This window comes from Ylistrum balloti, unplaced genomic scaffold (assembly GCF_031769215.1).
Source record: "Ylistrum balloti isolate Yb309-2 unplaced genomic scaffold, AGI_CSIRO_Ybal_v1 Utg370368, whole genome shotgun sequence".
Classification (NCBI taxonomy): Eukaryota; Metazoa; Mollusca; class Bivalvia; order Pectinida; family Pectinidae; genus Ylistrum; species Ylistrum balloti.
This window is the reverse complement of record NW_026782259.1, coordinates 783087-808105: the sequence shown is the minus strand read 5'-3', so window position 1 is coordinate 808105 and position 25019 is coordinate 783087. Positions and strand designations below refer to the sequence as shown.

General features: G+C 36.6%; 1 protein-coding gene across 1 annotated transcript in view; it reads left to right on the top strand.

Moving 5' to 3' along the window:
- Nucleotides 1-21790, top strand: part of LOC132553960 (serine/threonine-protein kinase H1 homolog) — a 30442-nt gene extending 8652 nt beyond the window's left edge. The window contains exon 2 of the mRNA XM_060218255.1: nucleotides 17520-21790. Coding sequence (XP_060074238.1) covers nucleotides 17520-17873 — 354 coding nt within the window. The 3' untranslated portion in view covers nucleotides 17874-21790. The remainder of the gene's footprint in view (nucleotides 1-17519) is intronic.
- The last annotated feature ends 3229 nt before the right edge of the window (nucleotides 21791-25019 follow it).

Sequence of the window (25019 nt, the reverse complement as noted above, 5' to 3'; positions counted from 1 at the left end):
TGTTCAAAGGGGATGGGAATTAATTTGAAGAAAGCTGCAAAACAATACAGATTTATAAAATGGGAGACGTGGTGAGATGCTCCTTTGTGATTTGGATGTATGAGGAGGGTGGTTATTGTGTGATGGCAGTATCTGTCAGGTTGTAGGCCTACAAATTGTGATATATGCTCATTACTCTTATCAGATTAAACGGAAGCCCATATACCTCCACTATTTGGCAGTCTCTTTTGTCTGGGTAGCCTTATCCACCGCCAATATAATAACAGTCGACTAAATTGGTATGTGTCATAAAAGTTCCCTGTTCAACTTCTGACCTGACTTCATAGTTCTACAATAGGTTTTTCGTTTGATATCAGACCATTCATAAGTGGGGTGCTTTAGTGCGCAATGATGGTGTTGGTCCATTATCATAAGAGAACTAAAAGAATAGAAATATCATTTCATCAGAGCTTTTACTTAGGAGCCTGGCCTGGGTCCCTAATGGATCCCAAGCTTTAACAGGACTACTGGTAAGTGCCAGAATACTACAAAGGAAACGGTAAAACTGCGGTAATCTCCTAATTCCTGCAGAGGAAATGCGGTTGATGCTGCAGTAGTGGAATTAAAATTTTGGATGTAATGCTCTGGAAGGAAACCAGATTTTACATAAAAGACTGCCAAAATCCATCCCCCTGGGTTAGCGGCTACTTCAGATCACCATGAGCTTTAATTCGTTTGTTGAAGTCGTGATCAGATAACTGTAGTGATTTCACCTGTAGTCGAATATCAGAATAATGGTGCTTTATTCTTGTTTCTCCTTTCGTTATTATAATCGTTTTGATTTTCAATATTCTTTATTATGCTACCTATACTATTAGTATCTTTAGGGTCACTTGACTATACAATTGTTAATTCATTGGCGAGACACATGTATCTATCTTTATCTTATTTTACTTTAAGTTGACAATGAAAACGAAAACAAAATTCAATAGAATTATGGGAAGTATGAACAGTAATATATTTTTATGAACCAAAGTTAAAAAAGGAAGAGAAATATACTCTTGTTCTGATCTATTTTGTACAGAGCATTGTTTGCCAATTTGTATACGGGAAACATTTGGGCAGGGTTTGGTTTGCCTCAACTGAAAAACTGTTGATTTAAATTTGTCCTGAATTATATGAACATCTTCGTCTGTGTGAACTTTCATGTTCAACCAATCATAAATATTCACCCTTTTTACAAAAGGGAGCAGTGAGTGATAGCTAAATTGCAACGAAAGTTTACCTGAAAACTAAATTTATCAAGAAGGAATGTAGTTAGGTTTTATCTTTTGTGGCAATGTTGAACTCTAAAATCTGTATGTAAAGGAGGTGGATTTGATACCAACCATGGGCTTATCATTGATGAAATTCGCTAACTCTTGATGTACAGAAGTGTAGAAAAATACTAGGTACAAAGGTTTATTTACAAACCAGGAAACCTTTTCTCCTACCGTTCAGATCTGATCTGGCCGTCGATAATGCACAACAAACATATCATCTGATCTACAGAAGTTTGTATTTGCAATCTCGTGGAACACCATTTATTTCCTATTACAGAATGTTTGTAAAGGACCTGTTAATCTGTAAATCGTGACAGATGTACGCACAAGCTTTGTAATAAATTAGTTACAGCATATTAGTTTTGTATGCAAGATTAGATTGGCAAACAGTTGAAGAAGTTGTGTTAGTTCTGAAGTACAGGATTTACTGTTGTGTAAAAATTCCATGAATTAATTAGTTGTTTTATTAGTGAAGCGAGTCAGATAAACAATTATTGTGTTATGCATATTGTAACTTCTTTTTTCCATGTGGGCAAAGATCTCGTTTGAGTAAGGTAATGTTAGGAATCTGTCCATTGTTGACAGATCGAGTTGGTAAAGATCTCGTTTGAGTAAGGTTATGTTAGGAATCTGTCCATTGTTGACAGATTGAGTTGGTAAAGATCTTGTTTGAGTAAGGTTATGTTAGGAATCTGTCCATTGTTGACAGATCGAGTTGGTTAAGATCTCGTTTGAGTAAGGTAATGTTAGGAATCTGTCCAGTATTGGAGATTAAGCGGGTTGGTAAAGATTTTGTTTGAGTAAGGTAATGTTAAGAATCTATCCAGTATTGAAGACTCGTTGTGACCAGTTGATCAGTAATCAGAATGTTGACATCAACTTGTAATCAAATATTCATTGAAACTTTTTAAAATTTGAATTTCAAGGCATTGGTTTCCCTGTTTAATCAGTGTGAAAAATGGCTGAAGAAAGTGACAGTATAGTGCAGTGTTTGTCCTGCATTAAGCCCAAGGAGCAAATGCCCAACATCCGAATCGAAGTAAGGGCTGATTATAGGACAAGAATATATCATCTGTTTGCAATTTTCTACTGAACCTGCAGGAGAGGGACTTATCACCAGATCGATATATGTATGCAGGACTCTCACACCCCATTTTGGGACTGGGGCCTGGGGCCCTTAGAATTTGGAAAAATAATGGTGTTTTCCTTAGAACTGGGAAAACTTCGGGTCTAAATTGGGAAAAAAAGATACTATTTTGCATTGGGAATTCAGCCCCAAATCTGGCAGATCGAGAGCCCTGGTATGCTTTGTACAAATATTTCAACTCTGTAGATATATTTAGTCTTGGCATTTAATTCTTTGTCAGAAATTGATGGAATCATGTTTGTTGAAGCAATTTTACATTCAGGAATATGTATGATATGGTTGTGAAATATTAATAAAACTACCTGTAATATCAATGATATTTCTAGAATTGGCATTGCATATGTGCAAGTTTATCTTTCTTCAGTGTCAAAAACTTGCGGGGGTATATTATTTAATGATGGAAGTGCTATATAAAGTTGTATTTTTATAAAGATAGTTTCTGCTCATTGCTGGCTCCATGAATCAAATATTGTTTAATCCATTAATATTGAGGTCACACAAGCCTCATGACACTTTGTGGTAAGATATAAAAGGCACATTTTGGACTTCAATGAAAGATTTTTGTAAGATACAATGAAACATATTTTATCATAAAGGAGGAAAAGAGACCTGAATTCTGTAGATTTAAATAGTGTGGCGAGATCTATTGACATTATGTGTGTAAATATACAGGTAGATAAAAGTAATACAATGTGTGGCATCAAGGAATTGGCTTTATGTTGAAAAAATGTAATCAGTTGTATCTAATGACCTGGACAGGTATTTTGTTTGCTAAGACAAAAGCTCACATTTGGCTCATTAATTATTGATTAATGAGCATTCTGACAGGGAGTGCTAGTGTGCTTACCTGTAGATTTGTAATACCAGGCACTGGGTAAGGTATAGATCTCCAATTCATTTTTAAACATAAAAACTTTACAACAATTGCAAAACAAGTTTTTTAAACTTATATTAACAGTCACTCTTGTTGGCTGGGATGAAAGCGTGCTAGGGGTCTTATTGTGGGAGGAAACCGGAGTACCGAGAGAAAACCCGAGTGGTTGGGCAAATGGCCCCTTACATTTTCAAGTCCATTGTGGGAATCGAACCCTGAGCAGCTAAGTGAAAAGCAAGTGTGTTGTCACTGCGCCAACCGACCATTGCTGAAGTTTAAATTCATTCAACTTTTGACATACCAATTTGAAGGAAGAAAATTTTGAAGTTCAAGTAGCTGTACACGTACATTAAGATAGATATTTTCTTGGTTTAATAAAATCTATTCAAATCTGACTAAAAAAATACCTTCTTCGTCATTTTGAAAGTTGTTGTCCTTGAATTTGGAAAAATGTTAGCTACATATTAATGCTCCTAAAACTAAAAGTGTTTTTTTTCCTCCACCATAAAGAGAGAAAAAAATGAACACTGATAGTTTCAATAGAAAAAAGAATTTCCATATTTTTATTTTATTTTCTGGCATGGATTTGCATCTAAATTCTGTCAAGAACGAGTCTGAATATGATTATTTTGACCCTAAACATGTGTACTTGTAACCGTTAGGAAATTTGTACTGAGCATGTTAATAATGCACAGCACTATAGGTGCATTATATTAATCCAGCCACAGTAGCAGGGGAGGAGGTGGCGGGAGGCTTTGAGTCATAAAAGCCTAAATTTCCTGATGCCCCATAAAGATAACATTGCATGCTTTAAAACATTGCCAGGCAGGATCGTCTGACGTAATCTATCCATGACATAATATAGAATATTGTGTCTCACATGCCCACTCGGTTTTATGCACAGTTTTATGCACGGAGATGCATGTAATTTGAGTCTGGTTTAAGGTGCCAATGATCTAGACCATTATACTCTCGGAATATTTGTAGATAATTAATATTATACTGACTGATAAAGCTATTAGCAATACACTTGGTTGTATTCTATTAGAGATGTAGTGTAACCGTCTCCTGATGGAACTTCGTGACACCAAATCGCATCTCAATTTATCATCACAGTTTGATAATTGATAGAGAATGTTACATCGTTAATGGTCGCTGTATTTTGTAATTTATAATTGTGATATGAAATGTACCTTCATTTCTCTCTGTGTTAAATTACAATTAAAACACTACTACTAGCTATCTGTAGTCGTTTCTTGTGATGGTATGTAATTATCATCTGCACTCCGGTATATATGATGAAATGGCAACTTGCTTACCCTTGAGATCTGTCAAGTGCAGATCTAAAGGTTTCAAAGCCAAGTTTCCAAGAACAGGTAATCGCTTCCACAGCCAACAAATGACATGTGCACTTTATATAATTAATTACATACAATAAAATGGATTCCATTCCATGCTTTCTGGAGCCATATTGGATCAGAATCGATAAACATTTGTTATTTCTACTTGTATTTGTTTTCAATCATCATATTAAAATAAATAAATCTAGTCCTGGCCAATCACATCAGGGATTTTCCAATTTAATGTACAAACGTTTTTTTTTCAGTGTTTTATATCAGTAGCACTTAAAGTGATGAGATAATTTGATTTGCCTGTTTCAGAAGCCAATGGATCATAGTACTCAACTCGTCAAACATACAAGTTTCAATTGTTGTAATTATGTTGGAAAATACAATTTAAAATTTGGAAAGCTTAACCGAGACTGAAAATCTCTGTTATTTGATAGCCCAAAAAAGGATGACCAATTTGATGTAATTGTTATTGTTTGTAAGTGTAGAGTCTATGAATGATATTGTAACAACAAATGTCAGGAACATTTACCTTATCCATATTACAGATTTTATTTTTCCTGCGATTTAAAATTCTAAACACTGGGGACAGTGGCTGAATTAGAAAATGTGTAGAATGTCTAAAGATTTCGTTCCAGAATAGTCTTTGTTAACATGTTTCCAAAGCCTTGTGTTTGGGCCATACTAAAAACACCTGTATAAATGTTTGACAGAGAATATGGTGTTAGCGAGGTCTGACAGGGTGTGGTGAAGCGTAAAGGACGCCTGATTATTGTTACATGTTCCTGTTTAGATAGATATCCATTTGTGTTGTAGGATAAAAGAACACAATGTCATATTATTACCACTTTGACAATCCTCTAGCTATCTTACCCAATCATGCAAAAAAATTTTACAGGTTGACAACTTCATGAAATTTTCAAAATCATTTGTGTACCCAGAAGGAAATAGAAATACCTATTTGCTTGTTAGTGATCCCTATACACCAAAGTCACTTATCAGTTTTATGTTTTTATGAATTAAACAAATTAAATGTAATTTAACAGATGAAGTTGGGTCTCCACAAGTAATACAGAGTGCTCATGTCATTGACAGCAGGTGCTGGAACTACTTTTGATAAAAAAAAGTTGAATGTGATCAACATGTACAGGAATAATGCATGTGTGTAAATTTGGATCTTTGTCTTGACACTGACAGACATAAAGGCTCGTGGTTTGTTAGAGTACATTGAGCAATTTGTCATGCAAGCATTCTGTCATTGTATCAAATTGAATCTTACATGCTCCTAGATCTGTTTAACTGGAAGGTTCCATATAATTTATGTCTTTTATGAACAATTGATTGAGGTTCCAAATGTGATAATCCTGTTTTATGTATCAGGTAACTTTTTAGTTGCGTGTGAAAAATCCTGTAATGTTTGGTGGTACTGTATTATAGTGAAACAACGTTAACACAATCAGAAGAACTTGGGTCTGTTTTCTTTTCGGGACAGGTGTTCTAGATGGCTGTAATTGTTGTATTTTAAGCAGAGTCCAAACTGTTGGCCACCGCTATCAACAGGAGAAAGAGATTTATTAGGTATTAGTACCAATTCTATACTTGACATAGCCACTAAACATGTACACTGGCATGACGCAAAGCTGGATTTCACAGGATTAGCTAGATATTCTAAATTCAATAGTTACTTTAGAACAGCGTGGACAAGTGAACCTAGATCTTGTCTGCAGATTTATATACAGCTGAACTCAAACTGTTATTTATTCAGTAAAATGTTTGACAAATATGTTGATTTTCTGTAGAACGAAATATTTTAATTCAACTCGTTGAAAGGTTTTTGTTGGTAGTTTTACATACTGCAATTTGATATAATGAAGAAAAAAAATCCTTTTGCATGTGAAGAGAAAAATGAAGATATCACTTGGTAAAAGAAGAATTTTGGTTGGTATATTCAACATTTTGTAATGAAAATCTTGAAAAGTACTATCATGTTGAAATTATGAAGAATAAGGTTCTAGAAGACAACTCCATTTAAAGATGAAGGAAGTTTATAGAATAATTTATACATTCTACAGTTATTCGAAAAGGTGTTTCATGTTGAAATTCTGAGTGATAAAATATAGAGGTATTCTTAAATATACACATGTTGAATTTCTGAAGAATAGTATTGGAAGACAAAGTTTGTATACGGATTTTGGCTGGTAGATACACATCCTGGTGGCTCAATGTATTCTTTTACAGAGAACCAATTGTCAGCACATTTGTTATGATTCATAATGACTCTCACAGGAAGTATTTATCATGGGGGGTAAGGAGAGATCCCTATGGCAGAGACAAAGGATGTAGATGTTGTAGTGTAGTGCGGCTCGGTTCTGGCGTATATATCTCTTAGTGTGTAACGTGGACTTGTTTTTGTGATAAACTTAAACCCAGGATATCTCAAATGAAACTGATATTTTATATGTACTTCACAATGTAAAATTTTTTGCTGTAGTTCTTTATTGATAATGAACATTGTTGAGATTTATAGAAAATAGTTTTTTTCATTGTTGTAGCTTTGAACAGTTACCTGTTTTTACCCTTGTCTCCTAATCCTGTTCCCAGCACTCACCCCATCAAACACACACACATAGCATATACTAAGTATCTTACCCACACCCTCAGGAGTGGTTTGATGTAAGGCAAAATATCCCTAAGAAAGAAAGAAGTTTTAAGAAAGTACTATTCTCAAGGTTAGGTGTGTTTGATCCGAAACAGTTGAGGTTAATAAGATACTGGGCAACAGAACCCTTAGTTTATACACATGTTATACAGCTTGGCTGACTGACTGGCAACAGCCATTGTTTCTGATGCATTGTCTGAGCATCCTATAGGATTAGGAGATTAGCACCAAGATAATGACCCCCATTTCCTGTGTATTGGGATAATCTCCACCAAACACTCCCTGCTTGGCAGAGAAACAGCCTGGTTCTGGACCAGCCGTGTTTGAATCATATGTTTCACATTGCTGGAATCACTTATCTTTGTGTGGATTAACATGGCTGTATAAGATACTAGTATACACACTGTTGGTAGGGCATTTATACTACCTCAATGTATTGATGGCGTGGGGTAAACCTCAAGAGAACATTAACTTAAGGCTGGTGCATTCAATGATTAACCATTTGTGTTTTGCTGTAAAAACGTCTGTAGTGCTAGTCCATGTTTCCAACATGAAAACAGCTTTAATTATTTATGAATTGATAACAAACAAAGAACTTCAATATTTGTCAGCATATAAAGTTGCATATGTCTTTAAATATTGCATCAATTGAAATATATTCAATTGTACAATACAAGTTCTAAGAGTAAGAACTGAAAAACGGACTTGAAGTATCACTGGTAATAAACCTCTAAAGACAATAATAATGTTTTAATACTGTGAAGTATCACTGGTAATAAACCTCTAAAGACAATAATAATGTTTTAATACTGTGAAGCATCACTAGCAGTGAACCTCTAAAGAAAATAGTGTTTTAATTCCTTGAAGCATCACTTGCTATGAACCCCTAAAGACCATAGTGTTTTTATACCTTGAAGCATCACTTGCTCTGAACCCCTAAAGACCATAGTGTTTTAATACCTTGAAGCATCACTTGCTGTGAACCCCTAAAGACCATAGTGTTTTAATGCCTTGAAGCATCACTAGCAGTGAACCCCTAAAGACCATAGTGTTCTAATACCTTGAAGCATCACTTGCTATGAACTCCTAAAGACCGTAGTGTTTTAATACCTTGAAGCATCACTAGCAGTGAACCCCTAAAGACCATAGTGTTCTAATACCTCGAAGCATCACTTGCTATGAACCCCTAAAGACCATAGTGTTTTTTTACCTTGAAGCATCACTAGCAGTGAAACCCTAAAGACGAAAGTGTTTTTATACCTTGAAGCATCACTTGCTATGAATCCCTAAAGACCATAGTGTTCTAATGCCTTGAAGCATCACTTGCTATGAATCCCTAAAGACCATAGTGTTCTAATGCCTTGAAGCATCACTTGCTATGAACCCCTAAAGACCGTAGTGTTTTAATACCTTGAAGCATCACTTGCTCTGAACCCCTAAAGACCGTAGTGTTTTAATACCTTGAAGCATCACTAGCAGTGAACCCCTAAAAAGACCATAGTGTTTTTATACCTTGAAGCATCACTAGCAGTTAACCCCTAAAGACCATAGTGTTTTAATACCTTGAAGCATCACTTGCTATGAACCCCTAAAGACCATAGTGTTTTAATGCCTTGAAGCATCACTAGCAGTGAACCCCTAAAGACCAGTGTTTTAATGCCTTGAAGCATCACTAGCAGTGAACCCCTTAAGACCGTAGTGTTTTAATACCTTGAAGCATCACTTGCTATGAACCCCTAAAGACCATAGTGTTTTTTTACCTTGAAGCATCACTAGCAGTGAATGCCTAAAGACCATAGTGTTTTAATGCCTTGAAGCATCACTTGCTATGAACCCCTAAAGACCATAGTGTTTTAATACCTTGAAGCATCACTAGCAGTGAACCCCTAAAGACCATAGTGTTTTAATACCTTGAAGCATCACTTGCTGTGAACCCCTAAAGACCGTAGTGTTTTAATACCTTGAAGCATCACTAGCAGTGAACCCCTAAAGACCATAGTGTTTTAATACCTTGAAGCATCACTTGCTGTGAACCCCTAAAGACCATAGTGTTTTAATACCTTGAAGCATCACTAGCAGTGAACCCCTAAAGACCATAGTGTTTTAATTCCTTGAAGCATCACTTGCTATGAACCCCTAAAGACCGTAGTGTTTTAATACCTTGAAGCATCACTTGCTGTGAACCCCTAAAGACCATAGTGTTTTAATACCTTGAAGCATCACTTGCTATGAACCCCTAAAGACCGTAGTGTTTTAATACCTTGAAGCATCACTTGCTATGAACCCCTAAAGACCATAGTGTTTTAATACCTTGAAGCATCACTTGCTATGAACCCCTAAAGACCATAGTGTTTTAATACCTTGAAGCATCACTTGCTATGAACCCCTAAAGACCATAGTGTTTTAATACCTTGAAGCATCACTAGCAGTGAACCCCTAAAGACCATAGTGTTTTAATGCTTTGAAGTACGACTAGCAATGAATCCCTAAAGACCATAGTGTTTTAATGCTTTGAAGTACGACTAGCAATGAACCTCTAAAGACCATAGTGTTTTAATGCCTTGAAGCATCACTAGCAGTGAACCCCTAAAGACCATAGTGTTTTAATGCTTTGAAGTACGACTAGCAATGAATCCCTAAAGACCATAGTGGTTTAATGCTTTGAAGTACGACTAGCAATGAATCCCTAAAGACCATAGTGTTTTAATACCTTGAAGCATCACTTGCTATGAACCCCTAAAGACCATAGTGTTTTAATACCTTGAAGCATCACTTGCTATGAACCCCTAAAGACCATAGTGTTTTAATACCTTGAAGCATCACTAGCAGTGAACCCCTAAAGACCATAGTGGTTTAATGCTTTGAAGTACGACTAGCAATGAATCCCTAAAGACCATAGTGTTTTAATGCCTTGAAGCATCACTAGCAGTGAACCCCTAAAGACCATAGTGTTTTAATGCTTTGAAGTACGACTAGCAATGAATCCCTAAAGACCATAGTGTTTTAATGCTTTGAAGTACGACTAGCAATGAATCCCTCAAGACCATAGTGGTTTAATGCTTTGAAGTACGACTAGCAATGAATCCCTAAAGACCATAGTGTTTTAATGCTTTGAAGTACGACTAGCAATGAATCCCTAAAGACCGTAGTGTTTTAATGCTTTGAAGTACGACTAGCAATGAATCCCTAAAGACCATAGTGTTTTAATGCTTTGAAGTACGACTAGCAATGAATCCCTAAAGACCATAGTGTTTTAATGCTTTGAAGTACGACTAGCAATGAATCCCTAAAGACCATAGTGTTTTAATGCTTTGAAGTACGACTAGCAATGAATCCCTAAAGACCATAGTGTTTTAATGCTTTGAAGTACGACTAGCAATGAATCCCTAAAGACCATAGTGTTTTAATGCTTTGAAGTACGACTAGCAATGAATCCCTAAAGACCATAGTGTTTTAATGCTTTGAAGTACGACTAGCAATGAATCCCTAAAGACCATAGTGGTTTAATGCTTTGAAGTACGACTAGCAATGAACCCCTAAAGACCATAGTGTTTTAATGCTTTGAAGTACGACTAGCAATGAATCCCTAAAGACCATAGTGTTTTAATGCTTTGAAGTACGACTAGCAATGAATCCCTAAAGACCATAGTGTTTTAATGCTTTGAAGTACGACTAGCAATGAATCCCTAAAGACCGTAGTGTTTTAATGCTTTGAAGTATGACTAGCAATGAATCCCTAAAGACCGTAGTGTTTTAATGCTTTGAAGTACGACTAGCAATGAATCCCTAAAGACCATAGTGTTTTAATGCTTTGAAGTACGACTAGCAATGAATCCCTAAAGACCGTAGTGTTTTAATGCTTTGAAGTACGACTAGCAATGAATCCCTAAAGACCATAGTGTTTTAATGCTTTGAAGTACGACTAGCAATGAATCCCTAAAGACCGTAGTGTTTTAATGCTTTGAAGTACGACTAGCAATGAATCCCTAAAGACCATAGTGTTTTAATGCTTTGAAGTACGACTAGCAATGAATCCCTAAAGACCATAGTGTTTTAATGCTTTGAAGTACGACTAGCAATGAATCCCTAAAGACCATAGTGTTTTAATGCTTTGAAGTACGACTAGCAATGAATCCCTAAAGACCATAGTGTTTTAATGCTTTGAAGTACGACTAGCAATGAATCCCTAAAGACCTTAGTGTTTTAATGCTTTGAAGTACGACTAGCAATGATTCCCTAAAGACCATACTATATGATTATAATGATTATAATTGTCCCTTTAAGTGTTTACTTCAGTATTGTATATTGTTTCTGTACATAAGAAATATTGTCTTGAAACAGTGTTAATGAGAAAATGAGTAGATTTTGCAGTATACTGTAACATTGAGGTATATAGACTGGAGAAGCTGTACTATTGGTGATTATCAGACATAGGCTGAGCATTACCCATTCACAAGAATGTCAGCTGGGAGAGGCAGAGATAGCCTACAACAAACAGCATTTCTGTTTATCAGGTCAGTCCTCTATGCCATCAGTAGGCCACAACTATAAATATCCAGTTCACTAACAGTGATGTAAACCTTGGCCATATTCATGTCAATCCCATGTACAATCAAAAATTAGAAAATCTGAACTCCGTCTTCTGTGAGTGTTAGGTTCTGTGAGCACATGTTGGCCGTGGCGGTGTAACTTTCGTGCATTTTGTGTACCAGAACACTTGTTTATCCCTGTCAGGTGGCTATATATAGTACAACAAGTCTATATTTAGCAAGAATTCTGACCATTAAGCGCTGTTCCGCAATATTTCACCGATACAAATCCCATTCAAGAATAATCCCAGAATGCTGTAATTGTAGAGGGAAAGTTTTTAATCATAATATCCAGTATTCAAAACAGAAAATTGAAACAAGGAAAATGGCTCTTCATTGTCACTGCTGTAATAGCTAGTTTATACTGGATATTGATAAAGTAGCAAAAATTAAATACTTAAAGACTGCATGTATAAAATTATGTAAAGGGAACACTGCTATCAGGGACTATTTTTATGTTCAAACATAAAGCTTAAGAATTAAAAGGTCTGAATTAACTGTAATAAAGGCTGATAACCATCTACAAGAATCCTTTGTTACCTGTAACAGTCAGTGTTGACTGTGGTGTGTATCTGTCAGTGTTGACTATGGTGTGGTGTACCTGTCAGTGTTGACTATGGTGTGGTGTACCTGTCAGTGTTAACTGTGGTGTACCTGTCAGTGTTGACTATGGTGTACCTGTAAGTGTTGACTGTGGTGTATCTGTCAGTGTTGACTGGTGGTGTACCTGTCAGTGTTGACTGTGGTGTGGTGTACCTGTCAGTGTTGACTGTGGTGTGGTGTACCTGTCAGTGTTGACTGGTGGTGTACCTGTCAGTGTTGACTATGGTGTACCTGTCAGTGTTGACTATGGTGTGTACCTGTCAGTGTTGACTATGGTGTATCTGTCAGTGTTGACTGGTGTGTACCTGTCAGTGTTGACTATGGTGTACCTGTCAGTGTTGACTATGGTGTACCTGTCAGTGTTGACCGTGGTGTACCTGTCAGTGTTGACTATGGTGTACCTGTCAGTGTTGACTATGGTGTGTACCTGTCAGTGTTGACTATGGTGTATCTGTCAGTGTTGACTGGTGTGTACCTGTCAGTGTTGACCGTGGTGTACCTGTCAGTGTTGACTATGGTGTATCTGTCAGTGTTGACTGGTGGTGTACCTGTCAGTGTTGACTGTGGTGTGGTGTACCTGTCAGTGTTGACTGTGGTGTGGTATACCTGTCAGTGTTGACTATGGTGTACCTGTCAGTGTTGACTATGGTGTGTACCTGTCAGTGTTGACTATGGTGTATCTGTCAGTGTTGACTGGTGTGTACCTGTCAGTGTTGACTGGTGTACCTGTCAGTGTTGACCGTGGTGTACCTGTCAGTGTTGACCATGGTGTATTTGTAAGTGTTGACCGTGGTGTACCTGTCAGTGTTGACTGTGGTGTACCTGTCAGTGTTGACTGTGGTGTACCTGTCAGTGTTGACCGTGGTGTACCTGTCAGTGTTGACTGTGGTGTGGTGTACCTGTCAGTGTTGACTGTGGTGTGGTGTACCTGTCAGTGTTGACTGGTGGTGTACCTGTCAGTGTTGACTATGGTGTACCTGTCAGTGTTGACTATGGTGTGTACCTGTCAGTGTTGACTATGGTGTATCTGTCAGTGTTGACTGGTGTGTACCTGTCAGTGTTGACTATGGTGTACCTGTCAGTGTTGACTATGGTGTACCTGTCAGTGTTGACCGTGGTGTACCTGTCAGTGTTGACTATGGTGTACCTGTCAGTGTTGACTATGGTGTGTACCTGTCAGTGTTGACTATGGTGTATCTGTCAGTGTTGACTGGTGTGTACCTGTCAGTGTTGACCGTGGTGTACCTGTCAGTGTTGACTATGGTGTATCTGTCAGTGTTGACTGGTGGTGTACCTGTCAGTGTTGACTGTGGTGTGGTGTACCTGTCAGTGTTGACTGTGGTGTGGTATACCTGTCAGTGTTGACTGGTGGTGTACCTGTCAGTGTTGACTATGGTGTGTACCTGTCAGTGTTGACTATGGTGTATCTGTCAGTGTTGACTGGTGTGTACCTGTTAGTGTTGACTGGTGTACCTGTCAGTGTTGACCGTGTACCTGTCAGTGTTGACCATGGTGTATTTGTAAGTGTTGACCGTGGTGTACCTGTCAGTGTTGACTGTGGTGTACCTGTCAGTGTTGACTGTGGTGTACCTGTCAGTGTTGACCGTGGTGTACCTGTCAGTGTTGACCGTGGTGTACCTGTCAGTGTTGACCATGGTGTATCTGTCAGTGTTGACTGTGGTGTGTATCTGTCAGTGTTGACTGGTGGTGTACCTGTCAGTGTTGACTGTGGTGTACCTGTCAGTGTTGACTATGGTGTACCTGTCAGTGTTGACCGTGGTGTACCTGTCAGTGTTGACTATGGTGTATCTGTCAGTGTTGACTGTGGTGTGTATCTGTCAGTGTTGACTGGTGGTGTACCTGTCAGTGTTGACCGTGGTGTATTTGTAAGTGTTGACTGTGGTGTACCTGTCAGTGTTGACTATGGTGTGTACCTGTCAGTGTTGACTATGGTGTATCTGTCAGTGTTGACTGGTGGTGTACCTGTCAGTGTTGACTGGTGGTGTACCTGTCAGTGTTGACTATGGTGTACCTGTCAGTGTTGACTATGGTGTGTACCTGTCAGTGTTGACTATGGTGTGTACCTGTCAGTGTTGACTGGTGTGTACTTGTCAGTGTTGACCGTGGTGTATTTGTAAGTGTTGACTGTAGTGTACCTGTCAGTGTTGACTGTGGTGTACCTGTCAGTGTTGACTGGTGTGTACCTGTCAGTGTTGACTATGGTGTACCTGTCAGTGTTGACCGTGGTGTACCTGTCAGTGTTGACTGGTGTGTACTTGTCAGTGTTGACTATGGTGTACCTGTCAGTGTTGACCGTGGTGTACCTGTCAGTGTTGACTGGTGTGTACTTGTCAGTGTTGACTATGGTGTACCTGTCAGTGTTGACTGGTGTGTACCTGTCAGTGTTGACTATGGTGTACCTGTCAGTGTTGACTGGTGTGTACCTGTCAGTGTTGACTATGGTGTACCTGTCAGTGTTGACTGGTGTGTACCTGTCAGTGTTGACTGGTGTGTACCTGTCAGTGTTGACCGTGGTGTATTTGTAAGTGTTGACTGTAGTGTACCTGTCAGTGTTGACTGTGGTGTACCTGTCAGTGTTGACTATGGTGTACCTGTCAGTGTTGACTGGTGTGTACCTGTCAGTGTTGACTATGGTGTACCTGTCAGTGTTGACTATGGTGTATCTGTCAGTGTTGACTGTGGTGTACCTGTCAGTGTTGACCGTGGTGTATTTGTAAGTGTTGACTGTAGTGTACCTGTCAGTGTTGACAGTGGGGTACCTACATATGTTAACCATTGTAAACTGTCACTGTCAGATATGATTGTGATCTCCTTACTCTCAGTAAGTTTCCTCCTATAAAGAATAGGAACTAAGTATGATTTGCACAGTCACACTGGCAGTTTTATCTTGGATTTAGGTTTATCACCAGGCTAATCTATACAACTGCCATATCTCTTCCTTCTGTTGTTAAATGCATGCTGAGATCTCATCAAGGGCCATGGACAGACACTAAAATAAGGGAAAAAACATCTGTGAAGTAATTGTGGATAGAACACTGTATATCAAAAACAGGAAATGTTTAAAATGGAACTGTATTGTTACTCTTCAGAATCATGCACTGATTTTAAGATGCTTGTATTGTAACGTGATGAGGTACCACTTCAATGTCATTGAAAGCTTATCTAGTGGTATGGTATGGAAATTAGTATAAATCAAACTAGACTTCCCCGAGGGGAGCCCCTGTAAACGACAACACAATAGTAAGAAAAGCACCTGCAAAGCTGACACCTTTATTCGTTTCAGTGTTGTAATAGATTTAGTAGTGGTAGGGTAGAGATGGGGTTCCTCACCCTACATCACACAATGAGGCAGTACTGCAGATCAGCCACTGTCATACAATCTTGGAAATCAATTTACTCAACAATATTATTATTCATGAAGCAGGTACATTAGGTTTTTGCCTTCAAGTTTGCCCCCATCCTGCTTTTGCTAAACACTGCCATCTTTTTACTTGCTGTCTTACAATGTTGAAAACAGAGCCGTAATTCAGAGCCTGGCAGATGATCACGCAGCACGCCTGCTCCATACACAAATGGCAGATTTAGGACGAGGGCTGTATTCTCAGCACGACTGAGGAACAAGATCATTGTGTGGCAGCAGTATAGTTTTAAATATATTTTAAAAGCATATCGGTTGGCGCTTCCTGATATTAAACTTTATCAGTTAGTGGGTGAAGTATCATGGGTACAGTACAACTAGAAATTGGACTGAATTCACAGCCAATACACATTATGTGAGCTTATACATGGATTCAGAAACGACATAATTGTTTTATCAGCAAAAGCGCTAATATATGTTTTAAGTGGGAAATATTTAATTCTGGTATAGAGATACATTGTACAGACAGTAGCCAGTTTTATACCTAGACAATTGACCTTGATGGAAGTAGTGTCAAGGTCATTGTCCAAAGCACTCATCCTATATGTTGTCTGTATCTTAACACCACATCTCTGTGAACAGTAAGGTGGTAATGGGCTTATGTTGTATTCTCTACAGTTTTACTACCATGAGGCAATTAAAGTACATGACCCCTGTTTGAAGTACGACAGCCATTCATGTGTCTTCTTCCCAGCATATTGTGGGTACCCAATTTTATAGCTAGGTACTGTGAAAGCATACATTTAACGGGCTCAATTTTTATGCTTTTTCAAAAAAATAATTTCGTGGACACATGATTTTGTGGATATACCTATAGCTCAATAAGTCTACATACACTTATTTTAACACTTAGTGGACATTTAAATTTAAGGATTAAGAGTACCCACAAAACAGTTGAAAATAAATCCTCAACAAATATTAATGTTTTTACAGTTGATAAAAACAGATATTAAGTGATGGGTAGAATTAATAATGCAGAAAAAAGAAATAACCTGGGTTATAAAGACAATGGAGAAAAACATTGATTATGATATATTCTGTTTGCAGAAATTTGTGTTTTATCAATGTTTACTTCTGATGAATTGTCATATTTTGGAAGTTTAAGGTTTTTGTCTGCTTATGACTTCCATGTGTCCTTTTTGGTTATTATGTATCTTGTGTAGAGAAAACTGCAGAAATATTTTGAGTTTAAAATATATTGCATACCGTTTCATTTGAGTACAATTTAAAGGTCAAATTTTGAAAAAAAATTTTGAAACTATACTAAAATTTCATGTAAAACTACTCCCATGTAATGATGATTATCAGAAAAAAATTTTAAGACAGAAGTGAAGGAAGTAACAAGTCCACACAACTCTACACAATTTATTTGTCTATTTTTTTATCTCAGGAAATCAACCATAATTTGTGTTTGGGAAGACAGCTTATACTCATAAATATAAATATATAAATTATATATCAATACATATTACTGAAAATGATTTATAATTATATTGAGTAGAAGATTGAATAATGTATTTGGGTATAGTGACTAATGATTTGTGTTTTAATTTTGCAGCATTGGAAGGATGTATCAGCTGCTGCAAAGGATTTCATTGACAAATTACTGATTGTGGACCCGAATGTGCGAATCGGGGCCAACCAGTCTATGAACCACACATGGCTAGTGACCAATGCAGCTAGCTCTAGCAACAAGAACCTTCATCGTACGATAAGTCAGAACCTCATACATAGACAATCCATCCGTGCCAACAGTACGAAAAGTGCCAAATCCACACGGTCAACTAAAAGCAATAAGTCCAATCGATCTGGCCGCTCGTTACGGTCAGAACATAGACGTGTTCAGCCAGAGGAAATTGACGAGCTTCATCGTGACCCAGATGTACAGGCAGACCTGGCGTCATTGGGCTGAGATGCCCCCCTGGTCTACATACTGGTATCTGCATTTGTATGTTCCATAACATCGAACCTACTGCCATGTCACAACGACAACTCCCCCTAAGGAGAGTTCTCGCTCAATCTTTTACTTTTTGTCGCATCCTCTGCCTTTGGATAGACAGAATTTGCGAGCCAATGCAAGTAAAAGAGAATTTACCTTTTCAGGATCCACCGTTTGTTCAGAGTGTTTCATGCCTGATGGACTTTATCTCGGGGAACTATACATATTTGTTATGTGGCTGGAGGCACACAAACTATGAGGATGTGTCTTCTCTCATTGAAGGGTATAGCCAACCAACGCCCCTCCCTCCACACTTATTTCCTTCTTAGTGCATGGTTGCCCTAAGGAGTATTTATCATCCGTCCAGAAACACCTTATCCCATATATGGATATTTCCCAAATCTGGACTTCGTTTATAGATACTATCAGTGATATATTGAACCAAGGTAACATCTTGAGACAGTGCTGTTCCTTCATGTCTGCCTTTTTCCTTACACCAACTAGCTATTTCGTCATGTTTCTATACATGCACAAATATAATTTTCCCTTCCTTAAAGTTGTTGTAGCAGCCTCCCTGACACAATGCTAACATCATTGGTCGTTGCTGTCAAGTCATTCATTTGACATTCTGTGGAATGTTGTAAACTAAGGAAATAGATAGAAATCAAACAATAGATATGTGACAGATTTAATTAGGGATACTTTAAGATGCACAACACTGAAATTATTCAGTCTTATTAGGCCTTTTCTCTCTCTTAATATGTTGTAGTGTCTTCCCATGGTTTTTGTATTTTTGTAGCTGTGATATTTGTCTACAAATATTCAACTGTAGATTTTGTTTTATCCAACAAGTGCTTTAAATGTGTGTTCATTAACTTTTTTGTTCAGGTTCATGATAATCTGAGGTATTTGTAAAGATATGTATCAATGGTTGATTGGCCATCATGTCCACTTATCAATACTAAATTTCATGCATCAATGTTGGGCAGATCTTTTTTGTATCTTGCACTTGTGATAAATCCTCACAAATGAATTTGTTAAAGAAACATACATATCAATTACTATAGAGCAACATTTTAAAGTCATCTTCCAAATAATTGTTTCCGTCCAGTTCTTATGAGAAGAATAAGCTAATGGTACCACCGTGTAGAAGGATCGCCATGGCGATAGATTGTGCCAAATGTTTGTTGGTTACTGAGTATTATTGCTTTGTTAATCTAGTCCGTGTTGCTATGGTGTGATCACCTGGTACACTCCCTACAAAGTGAATACCATTATATGGTGAATTTACATATGTGAGCTGTTTCATAAATATTGAATTTTTTTTTATCGAAAAGATGTATCTTTTTTTTTTATTTCTGAACAATTAGTGACCAATTTTTTCTGGTATTTGTTTGATACCATCAGTGATGTAAAAGCCTTTTCCATGACTGTACATATACTGACAGAAATATAAGATATAAATGTATTTGTAATACAGGGTTACATTTATGTCCGATATAAAGGGTCTCACTCCACATAAGCTAGAGGTCAAGTTATAATTACCAATCAGGTTTTATTCCAGTTGCCTCATTATAAGAAACAAGTGCTGTACATTTTTTAAAAAGTTTTGTCCATTTAAGTTATGCCAAGTTTTTGTAATAATCATTGCCTTTCTAGTTGTTTATTATGTTTTATTTGTACTTCTCTGTGGAGACGTTACCAGTGCTTATTGTTATTGTCATCAGTGTTTTTCTACATTTGTTGAATTCTTGTTATGTACAAGTCAATCCTTTTGTGTTTCATTTTATGGTCATAGGTAATTGTTTTGATCAGTAGAGAAACAAATTGTTTTGATCAGTAGAGAAACAAAAAATAAAATAAAATGTATTGTCTTGACAGCAGTACTGTATTGCTAGTTGGTTACATGTCTCAGAATCTTAACACAAGTGTATATACAGTATTGTCAGGCTGATTTGTCTATAGACATCATGAGGGTTTTCAGCAGTTGAGTATCTTTGGTGTCCCTAAGACAATCGAGTGTCCACGATTTCCCCAATGTCTCCAGCAGTACAGTATCATTTGCATCCTAGAAGTCTGTTACATCCCAGACTCCTCATCAGCACTTAAATATATCTGGGGTAAATTTGGGAGTTTAATCATTCAACTTTCAGGGTTTCCATATCTTAGTTCTGTTCATTAATTTCATACTTGTATCTTTTACAACACTTAAAATGTTACAGACCTGGTTGGACAATTCTGGCATATATTTGCGATTGGCGATCTCTGCCCGGTCATCTAATTATTGCCTTGGCAACTTGATGTACTTTTAGTGTACCACTGGTGGTTACACAGGTGTACAGTAGTATTTACGTACATTGTGTCCCTTGTGTACAGACGTTTATAAGATTGTGTACATATAGTTGTAATTAATGTTGTTCACGAGGTTAAAAATATGTCCTATAGGTCAACCTAAAGGTTTGACTTTAGGAAGTGGGGGGGTCACATAGATGCATATAATTAGTACAGATTATTGGGTCTCGCAGACTTATTATCAATTATGTGGATGTTTCAGATATTTTTTTGAGGGAATTTAGAATTTTATTTTCAAATTTTATTGTGAATGGAATTTTAAGTTAAACAATTAAAAAATTGAGGTAAAAGTTTTATGCATTGTTTGAAACGGAAGTAAGCCTTGATCAGTAATAATCAATCGGTTGATAAAATAATTGAATAATTTACATGAATAACCATTTTTATTGTATTAGGCCATAAAATAAATTTTGATGCTTGTAATCATGGTAACAATGTCTGAATCATTCTGTCCCAACATTGCACTAGTCCATACATTTCTACCTGTACCAGTTACCAGATCAGTTGTGATAGTCTGGCTACTTTATCATACATCACATGTACAGTAGCAAATGTGTTTGGTTGTAAAGTTACATTTAGAAATGCATCTAATTCATTAATTGTGCACTAAATTCAAATTTCCTAGTAACATATTTTATTTATCTAGACCACCAGTTTTATTTCAAAAATGAAAAAAAAAAGCATCGTTTTTTTTTTTTTTAAATGTAATTTGACTGATCATGTATTAATGATACAGTATAAAGCACCTAATTCCAATCCTTGGTCAGTAAAATATTAAAATGACACAGAAATCATCTACAAGAACATTTTAGAAATCTTGGTCTTGTCATGAAAGGCTCTGATTTGAAAAGTCAAGACTCGACATTTTACTAAGCATATTTTACACATGATGTGTTAAAAGTCATATCTATTGTCCTAATATTTTTGCTTGTTATTTAGGGGATACGTCAATCTCAAACCATAGATAGTAGTACTCTCTAACTACATAATTTTAGATATAAGTGTTAATCAGAATAAAAAGTGTCATTGTGATCTAAAATTGCAATAAATAGACTTCGATTTAAGATGGGAATTAAATTGCCTTTTATTTCAACTGTTAAGGTAATGCTTTTGAAATCTCTAATGGTAAAAGAATTTTTGAAAGCAAATGAATTATTTATTGGTGTGTGTCTGTGCAAGCTACAGACGAAGTATATATATATCTTTTTTAACAATCATATTTTTTTCATCCTATATTATTTTATTATAATTAACAAAACCGTCCAGTTTTTTTGTTGCTGAGCAACCTAATTTACCATTTATAACAGAAGCCGTCCATTTTTTAAAAATCACATGTGATTTTAATGGCATATACATTTAAACTGTTGATAGTTTTTTACTTGGATTATTGTTGAGTGCCGACAGAAGGCGAAATGCTAGGAGGATGATGTTCCCTAGTTGTCAGGTATTCATGTTACAAGTGCTGTCATCTTCATGCATTAGTGATCAGTCCGATCTGTAGGTGTTAACATACAATAAACTTTATTATTTAAACTGTATCAAGTTGTTGTGTGTTTATTTGATTTTTCTGTTCATTGAGTGACGATTCTCTTCTATCTGTTGAAAAGACCGATCATCATTATACACTACATTATGAAGATCTGATGGTGGCCAGTAAGGAGTCACATTCAACTCATCTAAATACTTTCATTACAATGGAATTTTTTCAGCGAATCAAATCTCATTGCACATGCCTGTTAAGCAGGGTGTAAAAATTGGAGGAAAAAGTTGAAGCCTTTGAACCACCGAGAGAAGAATTTTTTATTGAAAGTGTCACTGCATTTCTTCCAGAGGTAGTTTTAATAAAAGAAAATGAAAATCCACATTTGAAAATGCATCCTGTGATTGGTGCAGCCATCTTAGTATGGTTGAGATACTAGACACTCAGTAATTATCTTTTTAATGAGAGACAAATAAACAGCTGACACAGAAAAAGAACAAATTTTCTAAAACCATGTAGCATGTGGAAATCCTCTTTTTAAAATTTGACCAGAAAGATTTCTCATTCTGTAGAGTTTGGTTAACCACAAGACCTGGGTATCTGTGATGACAAGATTTTCCATGGACATTCATCAACAGAAATGCTGACTTAGGCATTAAGAAAAAGATAATAAGTAGAGTCAAGTAGATGAAAAAATTTCCTTGCTTTTGTGATAAGATTTGGCACGTATGTCAGAACCATGAACTATTGACGAAATACTGAACATGGCTTGCATGGTAAGATTCAACAATTTTGTCAGAACCATGAAATACTGACAAATTACTGAACTTGGCTTTGATTGTAAGATTCAACACCAATGTCAGAACCACGGAATTCTGACAAAATACTGAACCTGGCTTTGATTGTAAGATTCAACACCAATGTCAGAACCACGGAATTCTGACAAAATACTGAACCTGGCTTTGATTGTAAGATTCAACACCAATGTCAGAACCACAGAATACTGACAAAATACTGAACCTGGCTTTGATTTTAAGATTCAACACCAATGTCAGAACCACGGAATTCTGACAAAATACTGAACCTGGCTTTGATTGTAAGATTCAACACCAATGTCAGAACCACAGAATACTGACAAAATACTGAACCTGGCTTTGATTGTAAGATTCAACACCAATGTCAGAACCACGGACTTCTGACAAAATACTGACAAAATACATACTAATGCTCTCAGGGTAAGATTCTACAATGAACCTTACTCTCATGATAAGACGTGCCACCTACGTTGGAACCATTGAAAATTGACAAAATACTACACCTTGCTCTCAAGCATCATTGTTTCTTTCCAGGAGTGGGAATGTGCCACACAGTAGAATACTTCTCACTGACTCACGAGGAGAACCTGTTAAATGTAAATGAAGTCCCAAGTCCCATTCACATTTATACAGGATACATCGTCTCATTTGCTCACCACGTCACAGATGATTGTGTTATGTTGTCTTGACAACCAGTTATTGAAACAGAAATTGAGGGGAGATGTATTGAAAAAACAACTATAGAGAAATTGTTAAGATTTTTGACAACTAGATCTTCAAAGAGAATGGAGGATTGTTATATTGACAACCGGACCATAATGGATTAAATCTGCCTTTGATGACTAAATCTTTCTGTCTCCAGAAATCCCAGGGGAAGCTATTAACAGAGGTTATGTAAGCTGCAGGAGATTCTTCCACTGTTATCTAGAGGTCAAGTATCAAAATAATCCATAAGAAAGAAAGTTTAAATCTCTGCCATAAAAGACATATATATTGATATAACCTTGACCTGTAACAAAAACACATCTGCCAAACATGCTATATTTAGCACTAAGAGACATCTATTTGATCTGTATGACTTTTGCAAATGACCTTGACTGTGAATAAAACAACACATGTTGTCAATCCATGCAACACTGCTTTAAATGATATTAACATCAAGACCCTGATTCTGATGAAAAACATCAGAATTATTTTGACCTTTCAGACGTCCTTGAGCTCTTTCCTGATCCTGACCTCACATCTGTGTAGTACATAAAATGTTACAATGTTGTTTAAGGATCTATAAATGTGATATAATCATCAACACTGATGACGTAACAACATCTGGTGATTAGGATTAAGTAGGATGTCCATACAGTTGAATGACCACTTGGTCTATACAAATTCTGAAAGTTGGTTTGACCGCTATAAGTACAAGGTCAATCATTTAGGTGTTTACCTGTCCCACAAACACTGTTACTCACACCCTACCTTAAAGTACAGATTAAATACTACACAAATACGGACAGGACTTTAGATTCGTGACAAATTGCCAGATTTTAAAATCTTACCTAAGTTTCAGTGACTAAAAGGACAACAGAGGGATTCAAATATTTGTTATTTATCATAGTTAAAACTATGTGTCAACAATTGAAAATCCATATGCCGTAATCATTCTAATAAATGGAGATTTTGTGTTTATAAACACATGGGTAACATCACGTAATAGATTATGCTTTTGATGAAAGAAACTCTTTAAGATTGAGGAAGTTTCAAGATGCATACTGATAAAGGTGGTACAGGTAAGTATGAAAGGTCATCAACATTTGTATTGTGCATTTTGAACACTCGATATATAACTACTGTACCTACCACAGTTTAAGTACAGTATCTGGAGTAAACATGTACACATGTATATATTTATCAACAGATTATAGTCGTTGCTCTAGGATCAAGAAGCTGTTGAGGTGAAAGTTCAAATAGAGTAGGTTGTTTATATGTTAAATCAGATACACATTCATGGCTATAAAACAGACAACAAACAAAAACTTCAAACAATCCCAGAAAACACAATTCAACAACATAAGATTTGATTATTTCAACTGAAAAGATAAAAAGAGATATATTCCTATCCTTAGCAAATCCGACAGATTCACAACCTAGGGATCACTCTTGTTATGATCTATAATAATTGGCCATAGTAAAACTGTTATCATTCTAAGGCTGTATCAGTTTTGTATGTCTTTATTGGTAGGCTGGTCCTTAAATATATGTCTTTTTTTGTAGGTCGATCCTCAAATATGTCTTTATTGGTAGGTCGATCCTTAAATATATGTCTTTATTTGTAGGTCGATCCTTAAATATATGTCTTTATTGGAAGGTCGATCCTCAAATATGTCTTGATTGGTAGGTTGATCCTTTAAAATACTTCTTTATTGGTAGGCTGATCCTTTAATATGTCTTTATTGGTAGGCTGGTCCTTTAATATGT